Consider the following 19405-nt stretch of genomic DNA (forward strand, 5'->3'; position numbering starts at 1 on the left):
TGAACTCCTGGCTTCAAAGTGCAGCCTCCCAAAGCTCTGTGCAGTGGTGCTGTCATAAGTCACTGCAGCCTCAAACTCCTGGGCTCAAGTGATCCTCCTGCATGAGTCCCCCGAGTAGCCGGGACCACAGATGCGTGCCACCGTATAAGGCTAATTTTTTCTATTTTTATAATTTTAGAGATGAGGTCTCGCTACGTTGACCAGGCTGGTGTCCAACTCCTGGCGTCAAACAATCCTCCTGCCTCGGTGTCTTGCATAGCTGGGGTTATAGGTGTGAGCCACTGCACAGAGCTAGGTGAGGGATTATGATGTGACACTCATAGCTCCTTAGTGTTTGGTGATTGTCTCTGGGTGTTCATATGTTCACAGGGAGGTGGAGACATAGACAGATCCCATTACTGAGAGATAAAGAAATCCCTACAATGAAGCAGATTAATGGAGGGGACTTCCTCCTTTCCAGGGAGAGAAAAGGGCAGTGCTCAAAACAGGAAGAAAAGCCATGAACAGGAATTCACCGGAAATGGAATGTCCTCAGAAGACCTTATCTTTTCCGTGGGAGGCAAGGGATGGGTGATTCCTTTTGGATTCTAGCAGCATGGATGCTTAGCCATCGCTCGCTAGTAGTTTGTTCCACTGTAATTTCATGTAGTCACTATTGACCCTCACTGAAGTCTGTAACTGGCATAGCGTCTACAGTCCTGTGAGTGGTGCTTTTGGGGATTTAAGGAGCAGAGCAGTCAAGCGAAGCGTTGCCTTCCTGGCATTGCCATTCCCCATTGGTCCTTCTCCAAGGGAAACTGGTCGTGGTCATCCAGACAGAGACCAGCAGCCGAGTGGATCTGAGATCCCCCGAGAGGGGTGTGAAACACAGGGGAGTCACTGGCAGGTGGGCACTCAGGAGTGCATATGAGACAAACCCCCTGACCCAGAGGAGACTGGATGTCGCGCAACATCCGTGGAGGTCAGGAAGATGGGCAGAACTTCATGTGGTTCCTTCTGGCTTAGGGCATGGCTGTGGGTGTGGGTTGCACCATTGCAGTGAAGACGAGTTTACTTAGATGTTTTGGACTGAGGGGTTCCAGGACATGGGAAATGGAGGGCAGCTGGGTCCCAGGAGAGGAGAGTGCAGCTGGACAAAGGGACTTCTGAGACTCACTGGAATAAATGGAAAGAAGGGAGGGGAAGTTGGGGGCATATGCCCAGCTTTTGAGTTGTTGTTTATCACAAATTTATAGTGTGGGACGTCTCATGTTCTGCCTGGCACCCTGTTTGTCCAGCCTCTGGTAAGGGGAGTCAATACACAGGAGGTGGTGGGCTTCTCAGGAAGAGGGTTAGGCAAGAGGCCTCTCATTAGTTTGGCTGCTTCCAGAAGTGGGAGACTATCAGAAACCTCCCTCGTCTGAGTCTCCCCAAGGTCCTGGCGGAACAGGAGTGTGGCAGGAAGGGGGAGCCCTAGGAACGTGTCCCATGGTCTGGGCAGAGGTCTCCCAGGCCACAGAGGAGAAGAAGGAGGAGGTGTGTCCTGTGTGACTCTGGCAGGAAGGATCAGGGAGCCCTCCTGAGACAGCGCTTCTGAAATTGGGCTGGCTGGAACTTTCTGTCAGAAAATAGGAATGACTGAAAAAACTCCCCTACTATGATAGAGGCTAGAGGGTGGTAAAGAGGAAAGTGAGTTGGGGTAGCAGGAATCCTAGGTTCCACAGGCATGGTTTGCAGGTACAATACATTGTTGGTAACATGATGGCTCGGGGACAAAGAAGCCTGTCTCCAAACCGTGCAGGTGCATTGAGAGGATGTAGAAATTCTGGATTCATGTCAGGCCCGTCTGCGTTTCTGCCCTCCTCCACCCAGCATTGAGGGAAGGGCAGGGTAGAACTAAAGCGAATGTTCTTTTCAATCCCTGAATAGGGGCTTGCGTACCTCAGAGGAAGACAGAACACGCACATTTCTCTGCGTTTCTCTTTGTCTCATCCTTAGTCTCTAGGCCATTAGCCCCTGTTGCCATGGGAACTGAAGCTGAGTGTCTGATGCATTCATTGGGCTGTGGGAGAAAAGCAGAGTTGGTCCTTGAAATAAAGGCCCCTGGGAGAGGGGATTCTAGCAAGGCAGTCACATCGAAAGAATTCACAATTCCCACAGATATATTGATCCTTGTGATTATTAGTACACACACACACACACGCACACATCCCACACACCCCCACCCCATACACACACACACACACACACACACACACACACACACACACACAGGCTTCATCCTGAACAGATATGATGTACAGAGCATCACACTGGCTGGCCCATAGGGTTCTTGTGGGAGAGGCCAGGCCTCTGTGACCATGAAAGGGGTTGCAACTGATACAGTCAGGGAGGGATCCCAGGAAGGGGAGTGATTCCCTTAAATTTGCTTGTTGAAACCCGTATCTGGCAGGGGAAAGGAGGATCTGGTGCAGAGCTTGGATTCAGCAGAGGTGGCTGTTGATGTGACCGGTCCCCCTGTTTGGGTGGGAAGGCCCTGAATGACACATGCAGCAAGGCAAGAGCAGTCCCGTGCACCCTTTGCTCTTGTCTTATCCAGCTCCTCCCTCTGAGATAGTCCCACGGAGAGTCCCAGGTTGACCTGGGATGGGGATCCCCTCTTTCCAGGGGCAGGGTAGAGTTCTCAAAGCTGGCAGTTTTCTCCTCCTTACCCTTTCTCCCTCGCTGCCCCTTCATCTTGCCCCCTGCTCATCAATCACCCTGTGGTAAAGGACCTCTCCCCTTGTTCCTTTCTCTTTACTCCCTCATCCATTTCCTCTACACTCCTTTCCTCTTTCCTCTCTCTTCCTACCTCACTTCAGCCTCTGTCATCACCCCTCACCTCCCCTCTCTGCTCTCTCTCCTCCATGCCTTGTCTTTCCCTTTGTCCTCCCTCCGAGTTCCCATATCCCTCACTGCCCTTTCTCTCCCTCTTTTCCTTTCTCATGTTGTCCTCCCTGGTTTTCCCCTCATTTTGCTTTTTCCTTCTCTCTATGCCGTTCCCTCCCCTCACCCTCCCCGCCCTCCCCTCCCCTGATACTTACCCAGTGACTAATCCTTAGTTCCTTAAGTGGTACTGGGCGTAACGTGGGCTCTATGTGTTTAGCTTTCAGCCTCGGAGGGCAGTACATCCTAAAGTGAATCACCAACTTAATTATTCCTCTGCGAATTACCATCAGTGATATGAGATTCAACGACAAGGAGCTGTGAGAGCACACAGGAAGGGAGCTCATTTCTGGGGTGGGCTCAGTGAAGAAAATGTCATTGATGATAGTCCTTGTTCTGCCATCCACCATCCTCTGCTTGCCTCTTTCTGTCCCTGCCTTCCCTTTTATGTTGGGGGCAACTCTCCTCTTCTATCTTTTGCAGCAGGGTGGGACTCCTCTCATGGTGTCCTGCCCTCCACACCGCAAGGTGTGAGTTCTCATGAAGTCCAACCGGATGCCCATTTCCTGCAACCTGAGCACCCAACAGACCAAAGAGCATGAGGGGTAGTTTCAACTCGCCCGGGGACAGACCCTTGTTCCTGCTCCCAGCTTCCCCAGGGCACCTTTGGTCATGTACTTCACTCACCCCTTCTGTTTCTCACGTTCACTTCTCACCTCTCTTCCCCCTCCCTCTTTCCTGGCTGCATCCTTTTCTCCTAAGGCTTTACCCCATAAAGACAAAGAAACTGGCTGAGGAGACGAAAGAAAGAAAGTAGCAGAAGATGGGAAGGAAACAGGTGAGTGACACTGACTTAGCTGATTAAGAGAGCTTGATCTTTTTTGAGGGTGTGGGGGGTTCTCGCTCTGTCGCCCAGGCTGGAGTGCAGTGGTACGATCATAGCTCCCTGTAGCCTCGAACTGCTGAGCTCAAGGGATCCTCCAGCCACAGCCTCCAGAGTAGCTGGGAGTACATGTTAATTTTTTTTTTTTTTATGTTTTGTTTTTTTACAGACGGAGTCTCACTTGTGTTGCCAAGAGAGCTTGAGCATCAACTGGCAGTGAGGACGGCAGGAAAGCAACTGACTTATCCCCTCTCACCAGACCTTCCAACTGTGTGCAACAATGGCATTGCCACGTATCCCGGCACGTTGTTGGTAATGGTGGGGGCTGTAAATTGCACGATTGCTCTAGAAAGTGTATTTACAAATCACTTAGACACCCAGATCCCCTCTCAGCTCCTCGTAGCATGACAAATCGCTCTCCCCCAACTCTGGGAGATGGAGGACAAATGTACTCTCTGCAGAGCATGAACCAGCAGATTTACGGGCTTTGGAACTTCAGGCTCACTTGAAGGCATACATCCCAACCCGGCGTAGGGATTTCAGTTGCTCTCTACAGCAATCTTCAGTCCCTCACCTCCGCTGGAGTTTGGCGTCCAGATTGCTGGCATCTTGCCCCTTCTCAGAGATGCAGGAGAGTCTTCCTGTGTAATCTAAACTTCCCCAGAGAGGAGACTTAGTAATACTGGCAGGCAAAGACCTCTGGAGTTTGCTTCGTTAGTAAGCTCAAAATATTTTCTTATTTCAACGTTAGTTTTTCTTAGAGCCATGGGTTACTTAGGAGGATGTTTCTTAATTTACAAACATATACGGGGGTTTGTAATGATCTTTTGTTATTAATTTCTAGATCCCATTGTGGCATTGTGGTCAGAGAATATACAAATCGCTGAAGAATCCATTGTTTATGGACATTCCTGGGATAGTATTCATTTAAATATCGTTATGTACACTGTAATGGAATATAATACAAAGATGGAGTTGCACGCAAAATGAGGGTACCACTCAGTAAATGGTTCCACAGGGACGTCTGATCCCCTACGATCTGGGTTAAGAAATGGTGTAGTGTATTGCCGGCAGCTCAAAAGCACTCTCATGCCAGTCACTCTTGTCTTCCACCTCAGCAAATCTAACCACTCTTGTGACTTTTAACACTTGAAGATAATCCTGCCTGTTTGTGAACGCATTACACATGAGCAGAATCAGTACAGTACGTATTTTATAATCCGGGTTTCTCTTGGCAACATTAGGTTTTTCTCCTTGCTATTCACTTTTGTCGTGCTGTGTAGCTGAATTTCGTCTCTTTGCATTCCTGTGCAGTGTTTTGAATTGTATGACGATGCCACAATTTATTCATGCCTTTTATTTCTAATGGACTCTTCAGTAGTTTCCACGCTGGAGTGTTAGTATTATTATTGTGGTGCACGTTCACAAGGATGTCCTTTGGTTAACATGAGTATGCATTTAAGGCTGTGCTTGCAGGACTGCTTTGATTACTTTTTCCTCCTTCATGGCACTGTAAGTGGTGACAGTGGATGTATCTTTTTTTTTTTCCCCTGATCTCAGAGGGAAAGCTGTCAACATGTCACCCGTAAGTATTGTTGTTTTCGTAGGCTTTTTAAAGATATTCCAACGGAATCAAGAGAGTTCCCTTTTGTTCGTAGTTGGCTAAGAGGTTTTATCATAAGTGCATGGTCATTTAAAAAAAATCAAACCCATGAAATACCCTTCCTGCGTCTGTAGGGAATATCATATTTTTTCTCCTTCATACATTACTTCTGAGAGATAGATTTTTCAAGCACTGAACCGCTTCATTTCTAGAATACTCTTGACTTGTTTGTGATACGTTTTCCTTTTTGGAGATTTAACTGATTTGTTTTGCTAATGCTTTATTCGAGATTTCTTCTTCTGTGCTTATGTGAAAGACAGGCCTGTGCATTTCATTTCTTACCATGCCCTTTAAGGTTTTGCCTCATAAAATGGGATGGGAAGGATTTCCCGTTTTTTATGTTACCTGGCAAGAAGGTAAGATTGACATTCCTTCCTTCACAAACGTTTTGTAGAATTAATCGGTGGCGGCATCAGAGTCTGTAGGTTCTTGTGACTGCTGCTGTTGTTTCCTTCAGATTCCGCCCATTTAGAATGTGTAGGACAATTCAGATGTTTAGTCTGTTTTCTGTCATTTTGTTGTATTTTCTTGAAGTGTGTAAATTATATCCAAAGTTTCACATCTGTGGGCATAAAGTTGCTCATGGTTTTGAATAATGATCTCTTTAATGCCTTTGTTGCCCATAATGATGTCTCCTTAGCCACTCCAGACACGGGTTGCTTCATGATTTCTCTCCTTTTTGTTCAGGTCCACACAAGGCATGTCTTAGTCACATCATCTTTACAAAAAACCACCTCTGGCTGTGTTGTTTTATCTTTAACTGATTTGTACTTTTATCGTTATTTCATTTCTTCTGCTTTCTTCAGGTTTAATCTGTTGTTCAACATCCTTGAGAAAGATGCAAATGTTGTGCCTTTCTTTTTCATGCAATCTAGACAATTAAAATATATCCCATAAGTTTTCATCAGGTTCAAAATACTTTGTGATTTCATTGGTGATGTTTTCCTTGAGCTATGGGTTATTTAGAAAATAGGAAATAAAAAGGATGCCTTTTCTAAAAATAAAATGAAGTGAAATAAAAAGGATGCCTTTTTGTTTCACTTTCTTGCTTAACTGCCCTCTGAACTTCCGGGACTATGTTGAGAAGAAGTAGCAAAAGCGGGCATCTCTGTCTTGCTCCTGATCTTAGAGGAAAAGCTTTCACTCTTTCGCCATCGAGTACAGTGTTCATTCACAATGAGTATTTTATATAGGACTTTTGTGACGTTGAGGTTGTTTCCTTCTGTTTCAAGGAGTTTGAGTGTTTTTATCACGAAGGGGGTTGACTTTTGTCAGATGCTTTTAGTGCGTCAATTGAGCCGATCATGTGGTTTTGTCCTTCATTTTGTTGATGCCGTACACTAAATTAGTTGATTTTCGTTGATCGAAACTTCCTTGCATTCCACGAATAAATCCCACATGGTCATGGGCCTTTCATGTGTTGTTGAACTCGGTGTGCTAGACTTTTGTTGAATATGTATGCATAAACATTCTTTTGGGAAGTGTGTGTGTGTGTGTGTGTGTGTGTGTGTGTGTGTTTCTGGTCCTAATTCTTCTCTAAATGTTTAGTAGAATTCTCCACTGAAGCCATCTAGTCCTGGGGTTTTCTCTGTTGGGAGGTTGATGAATACTGGTTAAGTCTCCTTACGAGTTGTCGAGATCTGCTGAGATTTTTTATTTCTTCAGGGAGTCAGTCTTGGCAGCGTGTATGTTTCTCAGAATTTATCCATTTCTTCTAAAGTATCAAATTTGTTGGGGTATAGTTTTTCCTGGTCTTCTCCTTATAATCTTTTTTATTTCTATAGTATCAATTGTAATGCCCCTCTGTCATTCTGATTTTAGTTATTTGACCCTTCTCTGTTTTTTTCTTAATCTGCTTAACCTATGTTGACCTTTTCAGAGACACCAGCTCTTAGTTTCATTGTGGGTTTTTTTTTTTCCTATTATTTGCCTATTCTCCATTTCCTTTATTTGTGCTCTAATCTTTATTACTTCCTTCCTCCTGCTAACTTTGGGTTTACGTTGTTCTTCCTTTTCTAGTCCTCGAAACACAAAGATAGGCTGTTGATTTGAGATCTTTCTTCTTTTTCACTGTAAGCATTTACCACAATAAACTTCCCTCTTAACACTGCTTTCCCTGCATCTCCTTAGTTGTGGTATGTGGTGTTTTCATTTTCATGTGTCTCAAGATACTTTCTAATTTCCTTGTGGTCTGTTCTTTGACCCACTGGTTATTGAAGAGAATGTTGTAATTTCCACCCTGTTTGTGACTTTTTCAATTCTCCTTCCGGTATTGCTTTCTAGTTTCATTCCATTGTGGTCAGAAAAGATAATTGGTATGATTTCAAACTTCTGAAGTTTGTGAAGATCCTAAATGTCAACAAAAAAGCTAAAGCATAAGACCTCTGGAAGAGAATTCAGGATAAAGCCTTGAAAAACTTGCTGCAGGTGAAGGACTCTTGTAGCTATGACACAGAAAGCAATAGCCATGCAAAAACACGTTAAGTGAATTTCATCAAATTTAGAAATCTGGCTTTTCATCATTAGCGAAATGAAAAAGCAAACCATTCATTGCGGCAATGTTTGCAATATATACTACCCGACAATGGAAAAGTTTGCACGCAAAAAAGCACTCTTATAATTCAGTATTAAGATGACAAATAATAATCAGTGTGCAAACCATGTGAATGGTTCTTCACATGCCACACCAAACTATATGCAACTGGTCAAGAGAAGAGGCTGGGCCAAGGTCACTAGTGGAGGCAGCGGCAAAGCTGGGTCAGAGATCTCAGGCAAGTCACCTCCCTTCTCTGAGTCTGTTTCCTCAAGTGCACAGTAGTAGCTCAGACGATCTTTGAGGGTGTCATGAGGTAGTGGGCAAAACGCCCTTGGCCCAGGGCCTGATGACGACAAAAACAAGGAGGAGCAGCAGGATGGATGCCCAGGAAGGAAAACACCCAACCTGATGTCTCAGGAGGCTGGGAGGGCGGTGGCAGGCCTCAGAAACCTAGGGTGGAACCTGTCGTTCAGGGAAGCCGTGAGGGGTAGCGATCATGCACAATGAAGGGAGATGGGGAGTGGTATGTGCATGTGGGTGGGAGGGTGGGTGTCAGGGGAGAGTGCCCAGCAGGTGGGTGTATCACCCCCAGGACACTGCGAGCCCCTGGATGGCAGGGGCGGCTGACAGCAGGGCCCAGTGCACGCACCCTGGCCTCAGAGGGTCCCGGGTTCAGGTCTGTGCTCTGCCGCTTCCTGGCTGTGTGACTTGGGGAGAGCGTCTTCCCTCTGGGAGCCTCAGTTGGCTGAGACCATGAAATGGCCTTACTGCCCCCACCTCTCGGGCTTGCCCGAGAAACGGAAACATAGGCCCAGACGAGAAATTGTACATGAATATTCAGAACAACTTTATGGATAATGTCAATAACTGGAACAAGTGAATGCACGAATGCTCGTCCATCGCCAGGCCTGGGGCAGGGGTGATCAGAGGGAGCAGGCCAGGCTGGGAGAAGGCTGTGAGTGCCGTCCACTGCCACAGCAGGGCCTCAGAAAACACTTGCTGACATGGACTGTGGGCCTTTGCAGTGCGGGGTCTGCAGAAGGCCCCAGGCTGGGGGCAGGGGGCAGGGGGGAAGCCTGCCTGGGTCTCCCGTTTGCCATGTGAGTGAGGTGGTGGCCGTCTCCAGGGTGGCCGGTCTCACCCTCCTGCAGGACGCGCAGTCCAGTCCTCCCCCATTTCCCACCAGGGCGCTCTCGCCTCCCTGCTCTCCTCCTCTCTTCCCAGGTGCTCTCAGCGTTGCCCCTACAGTGTAGGGGGAGTGGGTCCCTAGTGAGGCCCCACCGCAGCAAGGTGATGTGAAAGGGGGAGTGTCCAGCAAGCCTGGAGGCCTGAGGAGGCCGTGACCTGGCCAGCACCCTGCCTCTGAGGGCTGCTTCCTGTTCCTTTCCGGTGGAGCTTCCGTATCTCAAGTGCCCTCTGCACACAGTGTTCAGACTCACTCCTGTGGCTTATGGTGACTACCCCCACCCTGATCCAAGGACAGGCATGTGCCCGCTATGTGCACAAGGGTGTCCGGGGAGGTTCCGGCCAAACAGCATTAAATTTATGACGCCGGGGTGGAGTCCCAGGCATCCCTCATCTCTTCCACAGCCCAGACCACAAACCAGGAGACATAAAGGGAAGGGGACTCCATTGTGTGTGTGTGTGTGTGTGTGTGTGTGTGCGCGCGTGCGTGTGTGTGTGTGTGTGTGCATGTGCGTGTGTGTGTGTGTGTGTGTGTTTGTGTTCCAGTAAAACTTTGGGACTGGATTTCTGTCAGAGTCCCAGAATGTCAGTGTGGCCAAGCATGGACCCAAGCACCAGAGAAGCAGAAATCACAGCGGCAGCCAACATGGAGACCCACCCAAAGCCTTTCTGACGGACAGCTTCTGGGGTGTGCAACCAATGCAGTCCGATGCTCACCAGGGCTCCCCATGTGGCTCCATGCTCTGCTGTTGTTGTTTTGAAATCCTTCATAGTGTTTGACAAGGAGACTCGTGTTTTCATTTTCCACCGGGCCTCCCACATTAGCCTGGTCTGGGTCAGGATCTGGCCGTGGCGGAGATGGCAGCCCCTCCTGGGGAAACAGAGGCTGGGGCTGGGTGAGGGGGTGGGAAGCAGGGAGCCTTCCACTGCTATGTTTTCCCTCCTTATCTAGGGCTCTGTCCTCCCAAGCCCTGGACATTACCGGGGAACTCCAGAAAGCCCTGGACACTGTCCCTGCGTGCCACTGAGCCCTTCCCAGGAGACCAAACTGTCTCTGCCCTCACCGTCTTGTACCTGAAGCATGTGCAGCCCTACCTCACACCCCTCCAGACATCACCCAGCCCTTGAACACACCAGGACCTAGGTAGGCCTGGTGTTGTCCTCACTGGGAGAGTCCTGCTGCTGAGGGAGAAGGGCTGCGAAGCCCCAAACAGGCCGCCGTTCCGTCACAGGCAAGGGGCTGTGTACGCGTGCACCGTGCGTCGTTTTTATCACATCCTGCTCCCTCAGCAATCACGGCCCCTCCTTCTACCCACTGGAGGGCTGCGAACATCACTGCGGGGCCCACCTCATTGTCCGTCAGACTCTGTACCGGGGACGGGGTCCTGAACTGTGTGGATGATGAGCCAAGCGTTCCGGAACATCATCTCCAAGGAGGGGGTGTGGGAGGTGGGTCCTGGTGAGAGCCTTAGACCCTGTCCCACGGCGGGAGGGGCAGTGGCACCAAGCTGCAGTTTTCTGCCCCGCCCCTGCTCTGGCCCCCCCTCTTGCCATGTCCCTGGGGCTGCTGAGCAAGGCTTGTAGAAAATCACATAGCGATGAGCACTGGGGCCTCTCCAAACTCCTGGTCGCACACTCAGGCGTAACCAACCTCCGCACCTCCCAGCATCCCACCTGTCCCTGTGGGCCTTTTTGGCAGAGGTGGGGCCCACCTACCCCAGAGAGCCTGAAGAAGTTTCCTTGCTACAAGCCCAAGCATGGCCAGGTATAGCAATGGGTGTGCAGGTAAAGGAAGAAACGTTCAAATTAATTTTGCAACTTTAATGTAACACTGATACCCAAAACATGAAAGCACAAGGAAAAGCGCAAAATGAAAGCAGGAAGAGCAAAGAGAGCTTCATCTTGCATGCCACCTCTGACTGACAGGAAGAAGCCGCCTAGGGTGCTGTGTCGAGAAGGAATCTGAGAGGAGGCGCTCTGGCTTGGCCAGTAAGATCGCTGCAGTTCGTCAACGGTGCCTGTAAAAGCACAAGAAACCAAAGTGACAACATCCGTGGACACACGCGAACCAGGGAGGAGTATACGTAACAAAATAAGTGTCTGTCCATGCTGTTGCCGTTGCCCCCAACGCCCCCACCCCGGCCCTCCCTCTGACATATCACCCCCCTCCGCAGCCCTCCTGCAGAGTCTCATTTCTCTACCGAAACTCTTACTGGATCCAGGAGAAGAAGCTGGCGCCAGCTCTGGCGGCATTTCTGGTCCGGATGGTGGAGCTGGTGCTGGGGCCATCTAGGACGCTGGTGCTGGCCCCTCCATTGGTGCCACTGCTGACACCAGCTCTCCACGTGGCCCTCCTGTTGGCACGGTTGCTATTCAGAATGTACTGATGGTATCTGGCCCAGAAAGCAAAGGGGATCCTGGCCCAGGCGTCGCCAAAATCTCCGTCCTCATCCCAGGTCAGGAGCTCGACTTGTATGTCATCCCAGCTCCACCGTCCAATCAGGGCTTCATCCCCGATATTCATCTGGGCCCTCATCTGGGCCCTGGCATGTTCCTCGGCCATATCCACATCCATTGTCTTGAAAGCATCATCCACAGCCTCCAAGAAATGAGCCTTCCATTCCCGGGGGTCTCGGTTCTGATTCTGAGGAGGAAAAGGGCAAGCATAGACACAGAGCTACCCCACACTGGCTGAGCACCCGCGGCCTGCCTCACCCCCTCCCGTGTGCTTTGTGCAATGACGGCAAAAATCAGGACCACAGGGACTGGGGGCTCCTACTCCCCTGTGCCAGACCTGGGATTTTGCCCCGTCTGTGACCTTGTGTAGGGTGCTCAGGTGCCTCTGTGAGTGTTTGGTACCCTCACTGGAATACGGGGTAATGGGAAGGAGGCCTCGACCAAGAAACAAGCAAGGTGTGGCGAGCACCACCCCCGGTGCCGGGCACCCAACAGAGGCTCCCTTACCTGGGCGATGAATCTCAGGACCCTCATCTTGCTGGTCTCATGGCGGGCTCGCAGGCCCCAGAGGAATTCATACTCAGGGGGGTTGCTGTTGGGGATCTTCTTGTATTCCAGGTACCTTGGCATGAGAGGAAAGTAAACTTTGCTTCTAGCCAAGCAGACCTGTTGCTGAACGGATGGGTTCCAGGGGGCCCCTCCTCAACCCGATGCCGCAGCTCAGCTCCTGGAAGAGGACTGCCCTGCCCCTCCAGCCCTTCACTCATTCCCAAACCCACTCCCAGGACTTCTGCCTGCAAAAGTGAGGCCTTCAAAGCCTTTTGCCATTGGTCTTCCCTGGAAGCCATGCGGAGGTGCAGGGGGGCCACATGTAGGGCATTTGTCTGTAGGGAGGCTACAAGTTTGTGCCCCTCATCACGATGACCCCAGCTTCCTGTTGGGTGTGTTGTAAACAGAGGAGCCATTCTTCAGGCCCCCTGCTCTGAGCACACCCCACCTCAAGGGTCTTGGCCACACCCCGGTGGAGCCCTGGAGAGGCCCACCAGAGGAAACGACTGGAGAGGAAGAAACAGTCAGCCAGGAGAAGCGTGCTCCAGGCATCCTCCTCAAGTCCTGACCCTTTGTTGGTGTGCTTGCGCGCCTGTGCGTTGGCAAGTCCTCCAGGGACGGGGAGAGGGTGGCCCCTGGCCTGAAAATCAGGAGAGTTGGGCTGAGGCCCTTACCAGCTGGGAGCCATGCTCAGAGGCGTCCCCTCTCTGAGCTCCGGGTTCCTTAGGTGTAAACCAGGGGGAACTCTTGTGTCAGTCTACAGGGCAGGTGCTCAAGGAGATGGTGGCCGTTTTCACACCCCACACCGTGTTCTCAGGTGACGTGCGCTCCCTTTTCCCAAGACCGCCCTGGCCTTCGGCTCCCCACACGCTCGCATACCCCCACTGCCACTCACTCCCAGGCCAGAGGCACCCATCCCTCCCGTTGAAGATTTGGGATAGGGAACTGCTTTCTCAGCCAGACCAGCACACAAAGGATGCTCGAGGGAGAGCCGCAGTTAGCTGGGGTGATACTCACTTCTGCTTCACAAAGTCATCTGTGATGAGCTTCCTCAGATCGCCGAGGAATGGGTGCCTCACCCTGAGGGCAAGGAAAGGAATCCATGAGCAGAGACGGTGGCAGGGGCCCTCCCTAGCATGACTATGACTTCCCAGCCCACGGGGAGTCGCTGTGGAGGCCTGGGCATGCAGCAGAGGCCAGAGGACTGTTGGTCAGGGATGCCCCAGGTAGGGATTTGATGGAACCCCCGACTCTGACTGTCTCTTTTAGATGTCATCTGGGGTCACAGAGCAGAGAGGGGGCTGAGCAGCGTCCAGCACCGCTTCCCCATCCGCCCCGGTGAGATCCTTTGCTCTCTACCGAGCCCAGGGCGCCCCACGCCCTTGCGCCAGACCACCAGGCTATTGCAATCCCAGGACCTCTTTGGCCAGAGGATAGCACCGAGGGGAGGAGCCGGAGAGGCCAATCATACCCAGGGCGCAGTCCCATCTTGCGTAGTGCCTCCCAGAGGACAGCTGCGAGGGGAGAGGAGGTACGAGAGTTTGGCACCCAGAAGATGAGACTATGGGCAGCCCCCCAGTTGCAGGTCCAGCCACTCACCCTCGCTGGCACGGTTGCCATTCATGAAGATGACGCCCAGAATCACCAAGAGGAGACTCAGCCTGGGAGTGTCCTTGGTTCTAAAGGTGTGGAAAGAGAAATCCTGTTTAGCAGCTATTTGCCTGAGAGACACCACCAGGCTCTCCCAACTAGCCTCTCTCAGGTTTCCCAGCTTGAGGGGAACTCTTCCCAGGACAGGGCACAGTTCACTAGCTGCTGGCAGACCATTCGCACCTCCGCCTGAGACTTAATCACCTCCTCTATAAAACATGGGTACTAACACTTCCCTGACAGGGTTCTGCAGAGGACAGGGCGAGGCAGGGAGCCGAAGCTCTGCAAATGGCAAACGTGTGTCCAGAGATGGCTCCAGACCTTTCCTGCCCCTTCCACATCAGGACCTACACTGAAGAGGAAGCTCTCCCCTAGGCCAGCTCTGCTGGGCCCAGGCCAGGCAGGCAGGAGGAAGAGGCAAGCCGCTTTCCTCCGAAGCTTTGGGGATAAAGCCCGGCAGCAGCTTGGGGAGACCTGATGGCAGCAAGGCCTCACCCCCAGGCTATCATTCCTTTCATCCAGCAGTCACCAGGCAGCCCTCGCTGTGTGTGGGAGCCGTGCGCCGCACTCAAGCCCCGTCTTCCTGCTTCACTGAAGGGGTGTGGGCAGGGAAGGGACACCACCGAGGAAGGCCACGACCCGCTTTCCCTTTCTTACTTTCCAAGGAGGCGAGCTGAGGAGTCCCGTGTGCAGACAAGAATATACAGGTGTTCTTCCTTGTCGATCTCTTTCAGGTGGATTCCAAACTTCTACATGGGGGAGAAAACAGAGTGTGAGATCCAAACCCCATGCTGGGCATCCTGCCGGCAGACAGTGATTCCCGGTTAGAACTGCTCCTCAGCAAGGAATCCAAACTCGTGAGCGAGGGCAGAAGAAGACAGCACACGGAAGACCTTCGCTGTGGGAGCTGACGCTGGCAGAGGCGATGAGACCCACCTGGCCAGACAGCGAGACACTCAGAGAGCATGAGAGAGAGAAGCCGAGGGCAGGAAGCACGAGTCAAACTGCCAGTGCAGTGGAAGCTCAGAGTCGGAGAGGTGAGAGATGGCTCCAGAGACTGCGCCTTGAGGGGCTGCAGGGTCACCCCACCCCCATGCCCGCTCTTCCTCCACAGAGCTGCTCCCATCCTGCACCCACCTTTTCCAGGGTGTACGTTGCTCGTTCAATGATCTCAGGGAAATGTTCGTCATATTCTCTGATGACATCCTTCAGCATGTCTGCAGGAGGGGGAAGAGTTGGAGAAAGCACCTGGGCTGAGCAGGGGTCATAGAGCTGTAGCCCCTTGGTCAGCCCTGCCGAGGGTGGCGCAGCCAGGACCCCGTCCCGTGGCTACGGAGGGACCAGCCGCGGCACGCAAGCAAAGGGATGCCCACAGACTAGGGGATGGCGAAGAGGGCACAGGCTGCCTACCTGCGCGCTTGATGGGGATCTTCTTGTAGTCCTTAATCATCAGGTATTTCACCAACTTATTTGCCTGGAGAAGGAGGAACACGCGGGGAGGTCAAGGCATGGGTGACAGCAGAGACGTGGCCCACAAGGGAGGAGAGGAGGGAGATGGGGGAGGGTGGGCTTCTTACCCTCTCTTGCAGAAGGGTCACGTTGCGGGGGGGCAGGCACAGTACATGCCTTGAGGGTATCTGGGACCTCGGGGCCATCGGGGGCCGAGGGGCCAACTGAGCCCGCACCGTCAATGAGGGCTGTGATGCTCTCCAGGTGGGTGGGACCGCAGGAGGCTCTCTCTCCTCCTCGCTGCTCTCATACTCATCATCCAGGTGCTTGGACTGTATCATTCGAGAGAGGAGAGACCCAGGGCTACCAGGCTCCCCGTGCCAAAGCACCCGGCACGCACCTCACCCGTAGCAGGCTCTTGGAAATGAGAGCAGTACCAGCAGCTGCTGGCATGTGCTGCGTGCTTACTAAGTGCCAGGCACTGAGCCAGCCTCTTCTCCCACCAGTCCTGAGGGTAGGGACTACGTGGAGTGAAAACATGCTCAGCAAACTTGTGTTGGAGAAACATGGACTAGCTGAGAGGAGAGGAGGGGAGGAGAAGGGGAGGTGAGGAGAGAAGGAGGGGAAAGAGGAGAAGAGAGGAAGAAGGGGGAGAGGAGAGGGAGGAGAGGAGCAGGAAAGGGAGGAGAAGGAAAGGACAGGAGCAAGGGGGTGTGGAGGTGGCAGGGGGCAGGGGGCTCTCACCTTCTTGGTCCTCTTGCCTCCCATCCTGGCCCAGGGCTCAGCACTGTGCTGAGCAGTGGCAGCAGCTGCACCTTCCGGCTCAGGGATGCTCGTGGCCATCTTGGCCTTGGCAGCAGCTGCTGCCACAACATTCTGAGGCTCCACCCACCGAGTCTTGGCCAGCGCCTTCCCCGACTTGGTGGTCTTGGGCCGGGTGGCTGCCACCTCCCTGCCAGGTCCCGTCTGGGGCACACCGGAGGCAGCACTGGGGCCCTCTGTGGCAGCCTCTTGGGCTGGGGCAGGTCTCTTGGGGCGCGGAAAGGCCATGCCACTGACACCTGCCGGCTGAGTGAAATCAAAGACATCATTCTGACCCAGGAAGGCTGTGCTGGGCCGGTTGGCGTCCACCTCCCTGGCACACGGAGCCTGAGAGAAAGCACAGGCGCTACTAGGGCCCTCGGTAGCAGCCTCCTCGGCCTGGGAGCCTGTCTGGGACTGTGCGGAGGTTGCCGGAGCCCCGGGGGCAGCCATCTCACTGGTGACTAACATCTGGGAGGTCTGCGGAGAAGCAAGGGGTGGCTCAGGGGTGGGCCCCCGAGCCTCGGCGGCGTAGGTCGTGGGCTGGGTATCCTCTCCTGAGACCTGCGGCGTGGCCACCCGGTGGCTAGCGACCACCTGACTGAAGGCGGTACGGGCAGCGGCGGCAGCGGCCCGAGCCGCACGGTTGGAGGCGGCGGCGCGGGCTATGTTGGCAGCACGGGCGGCCGTCTCATTGGCAAGTGTTTCCGGATCCAGCTGCAATGCCTCCACCAGGGTCTGGGCCAGCACAGGGTTTTCCAGTTCCCAGGGCTCATTCTGCAAGGCCAGAGAGAGGGGTTGGAGAAGGCAGGCCACTCGACGACATACTTGTGTTAGCTTCCCTGTGCTGGCCAGCCTCTTCCTAGCAGTCAGCCCTGAACACCCCAAGACCTTTCCAAATCTTCTTCTTCCGAGCAGGGGAGGGAAGGCTTGGGGAAGCTGGGCAGTCCTTTCCCACACAACCCTCCTTGCTCCCCGCTCCTCCCTCCCCCATTCACAGGGGAAAGGCCCAGGCCAGCAGGTGGCCAGGAAGGGGCCTCACCGATAAGATGCGAAGACCTGGACCCAAGCTTCCGAAGGCTCTGAGGATATGGATGTCAAAGCTGGTGAGGGTGCCATAGCCACCAAACGCACCGAATTCTTCATAGTCGTTGCCTTCAACCATCTCTTCCTCCCCGACTTCGTCGCTACCTTCATCCATGTCTTCAACACTGTAGTTTTCCGATTGCACGCTGAAGCTTCCCTCAGCCATGCTGCGGGTCCCAGGGAGATGAGAGCTCAGCCTGAGAGGGAGGGTGAAGCAGCTGCAGGGGGAGGGGGCGGGATCCAATGGGAGGCGGGATCTCCCGGGAGGTGAGGGGCAACAATCATCAGGTTACTAGGCAATATTAGGCAGTAGGGGGCGGGGGGGGGGGGAAGTGGGGGGGAGACGGTTTGGCTTTCTGATGCGGTAGACCTGGTCAGGGACAGAGCCCAAGGAAAGGGACAGAGGAGGTCGCAGGAGGCGCCGCACTGAAAGCGGAGTTTAGGATGGGCAGGCTCGCCATCCCAGCGGCTAGATTTGACGAGGGGGTGTTCTGGAGGGCCGGGGTCCGAAGAGTCCCAAAGGGGATGCATTGGGGAAGAGAGAAACAAAGGGTTTGGATTTAAGGGCCAGAGAAGGCGACCAGGATGAAGGGGGAGCAGACGGGAGAGCTCAGACAACGGGGACAGTGGCAAGCCGTAAGCTCTGCGAAACAGAACCCCAGGGACCTTTGGCTAGGTCCGGGCGGGGGGCCTAGGTGGGGCTCAGACTCGAGCACTAGAGGCGGATGGAGTGGGGGCCTCAGACCTAGGTGAGGCTCCAATCACCTAGCGCTGCAGATCTCAAACGCGAGGACTGGGCACTCCAGGAAGGGGGCAAGCGGTCAGCTCCGTTCGAGTAATCTAGGAGTGGTTGGGGTGGGGGTGGGGCCTCAGGTCCGAGGGAGCTCAGCTCGGAACACACGGGTCTGCTAAAGGGGTGAGGATCCTGGGCTCCGGTTTCAGTAGGGCTCAGATCGGGGCGCCTGGGTCTGATGGTGATGGGGGCTCCTATCTAGACCTTGGGTCTAATGGGGTTCCGGTTCTGAGTGCTTGGGCTTTGTTCAGATCCGGAGGCGGAGGGAGGGCGCAGCGTGTCGGGTTCCACTCGCCCTCTCCCGGTCCTGTCTGGGGCTGGATCCTTACCTTCTCGGGGGCTCCAATGGCGTCCGTCCTCAGCACCAGGAACCCCGCAGCCGCGCCCTCGCCTACTGCTGCCAGCACAGCAGCCCGGACCACCCCGCCCCTTTTCTCCGTGCACCCCCCGCGGCTGGGTAGCCTGCGCATGCGCGGACCCCTCCAGCCCGCCCGCTTTCCCAACAAAAGCCCTTTCCTCCAGGTCTCCAGTGCGCATGCGATTCCGCGGGTGGGTGGGCGGTGGGGTCGAAGGTAGGGTGGGGGGGCTCTTCCCGCCAGATCCACTTCACCTCTCCTCCTCCTCCTCCTACCGCGGGCGCGCACACTCATACCCTGCAGTGCAGCTCGACCCACCCGATCATCTCTTCTCAATCGCCCCACTTTTGCACAATGCTTCTCTGTCCTGCCCTGCCCTTTCACCCAAACTCCTCCAGCCTAGTCTGGGATACACTATGCCCCGTTTCCCCGGCACGACCCCTTAGGTCACAATTAGTGAGGTCTCACAATTAATAAGCTGGGTCTCTAACTGCAACAAGTGGAAATCCTCAACCTGCGGGGCTACGAAATGGACATGGCCAGAGGATGGCACTTCGCTTTGTGTGCTTCTCCACTAGCCAACTCTCTGGCCCCCAGACATACTGGGAACATCTGCTTCCTCAGCTACCCTTTATGCAGCTTGTATGTCACAGAGGGATCTGTGCTGGGGCTTTTCTTCCTCTCACAGCAGCGCTGGGAAGTGGATGTCAGCATCCCCATTTGGCAGATCAGGAAGCTGAGGCACAGACACATTGCATGAACTAGACCACAGAGCCAGGAAACAGAAAATGCAAAATTTGGGCCTGGGTCTTCCGGACCTGGGGACAGAGGCACTGCCTCCTCCGTTTGAGTGACAGGCCTCCCCCACGCCAACATCTGTCCCAAAGAAGCAAGGTTTGTGCTGTAGAAGGCCTAAGCTCATGCTCTGCATTCAGGACACAGGGAGACAGAGCCTCCCCCCGCCTCGCCCCCAGCCTCTGCGGCTCTATGTGGGTCCATCCAGGTATGAGAATTGCTCCACCGGGTCCACTCTCTACTCAGATTGTCAGCCCTCTTCCTTATCAGTGATACAATCACGCTGCCGCTGAGACCC

At 53.5% G+C, this 19405-nt stretch overlaps 2 protein-coding genes, 1 long non-coding RNA gene and 1 other non-coding gene across 13 annotated transcripts; 1 reads left to right on the forward strand and 3 right to left on the reverse strand.

Annotated features, from left to right (window-relative positions):
- Positions 1–240: 240 nt before the first annotated feature.
- On the reverse strand, positions 241–3345 carry LOC100446943 (putative uncharacterized protein FLJ39060). The gene is made up of 2 exons (XM_002831660.4): positions 3063–3345; positions 241–2041 (listed from the first exon to the last, which is right to left on the reverse strand). The coding sequence occupies exons 1-2, from the start codon at positions 3312–3314 to the stop codon at positions 1922–1924; spliced, it is 372 nt and encodes a 123-aa protein (XP_002831706.1). The 5' UTR covers positions 3315–3345; the 3' UTR covers positions 241–1921.
- Positions 3132–5330, forward strand: LOC129052931 (uncharacterized). Its single transcript, XR_008518063.2, has 4 exons — positions 3132–3258; positions 3667–3742; positions 3957–4099; positions 4632–5330. It is a non-coding gene; the product is annotated as an uncharacterized LOC129052931 (long non-coding RNA).
- A 5647-nt stretch (positions 5331–10977) lies between these two features.
- LOC100447305 (melanoma-associated antigen D4) lies at positions 10978–18385 on the reverse strand. 10 transcript variants are annotated; one of them, XM_009234861.3, is made up of 14 exons: positions 18286–18385; positions 17120–17330; positions 16021–16854; positions 15405–15608; positions 15238–15301; positions 14965–15044; positions 14485–14576; positions 13777–13856; positions 13649–13691; positions 13195–13257; positions 12852–12899; positions 12136–12250; positions 11385–11815; positions 10978–11189 (listed from the first exon to the last, which is right to left on the reverse strand). In XM_009234861.3, the coding sequence occupies exons 2-14, from the start codon at positions 17327–17329 to the stop codon at positions 11180–11182; spliced, it is 2274 nt and encodes a 757-aa protein (XP_009233136.1). In that variant the 5' UTR covers position 17330; positions 18286–18385; the 3' UTR covers positions 10978–11179. The 10 variants fall into 10 exon arrangements, with proteins under 10 accessions (XP_009233136.1, XP_009233135.1, XP_009233137.1 ...); XM_009234860.3 differs by having other exon boundaries at positions 17120–17360; positions 18286–18379; XM_009234862.3 differs by having other exon boundaries at positions 11373–11815; positions 17120–17360; positions 18286–18379.
- LOC112131176 (small nucleolar RNA SNORA11) lies at positions 12496–12623 on the reverse strand. The gene has a single exon (XR_002913312.1). It is a non-coding gene; the product is annotated as a small nucleolar RNA SNORA11 (small nucleolar RNA).
- Positions 18386–19405: the final 1020 nt, after the last annotated feature.

Source organism: Pongo abelii, chromosome X (assembly GCF_028885655.2).
Source record: "Pongo abelii isolate AG06213 chromosome X, NHGRI_mPonAbe1-v2.0_pri, whole genome shotgun sequence".
In the NCBI taxonomy this organism is placed as follows: Eukaryota; Metazoa; Chordata; class Mammalia; order Primates; family Hominidae; genus Pongo; species Pongo abelii.

What these genes read in the sequence shown, in the direction of transcription:
- LOC100447305 (XM_009234861.3), bottom strand. Translation starts at nt 17,329, where the DNA reads ATGGCTGAGGGAAGCTTCAGCGTGCAATCGGAAAACTACAGTGTTGAA. An exon ending in TGACCCTTCTGCAAGAGAGG is followed by an intron (nt 15,302 to 15,404) that starts GTAAGAAGCCCA and finishes CTCCTTCTCCAG; the next exon opens with GCAAATAAGTTGGTGAAATA. An exon ending in CTGAGCATGGCTCCCAGCTG is followed by an intron (nt 12,251 to 12,851) that starts GTAAGGGCCTCA and finishes TCTCATGCCAAG; the next exon opens with GTACCTGGAATACAAGAAGA.
- LOC100446943 (XM_002831660.4), bottom strand. Translation starts at nt 3,314, where the DNA reads ATGGTGGATGGCAGAACAAGGACTATCATCAATGACATTTTCTTCACT. An exon ending in AACTAAGGATTAGTCACTGG is followed by an intron (nt 2,042 to 3,062) that starts GTAAGTATCAGG and finishes TTTCTCCCACAG; the next exon opens with CCCAATGAATGCATCAGACA.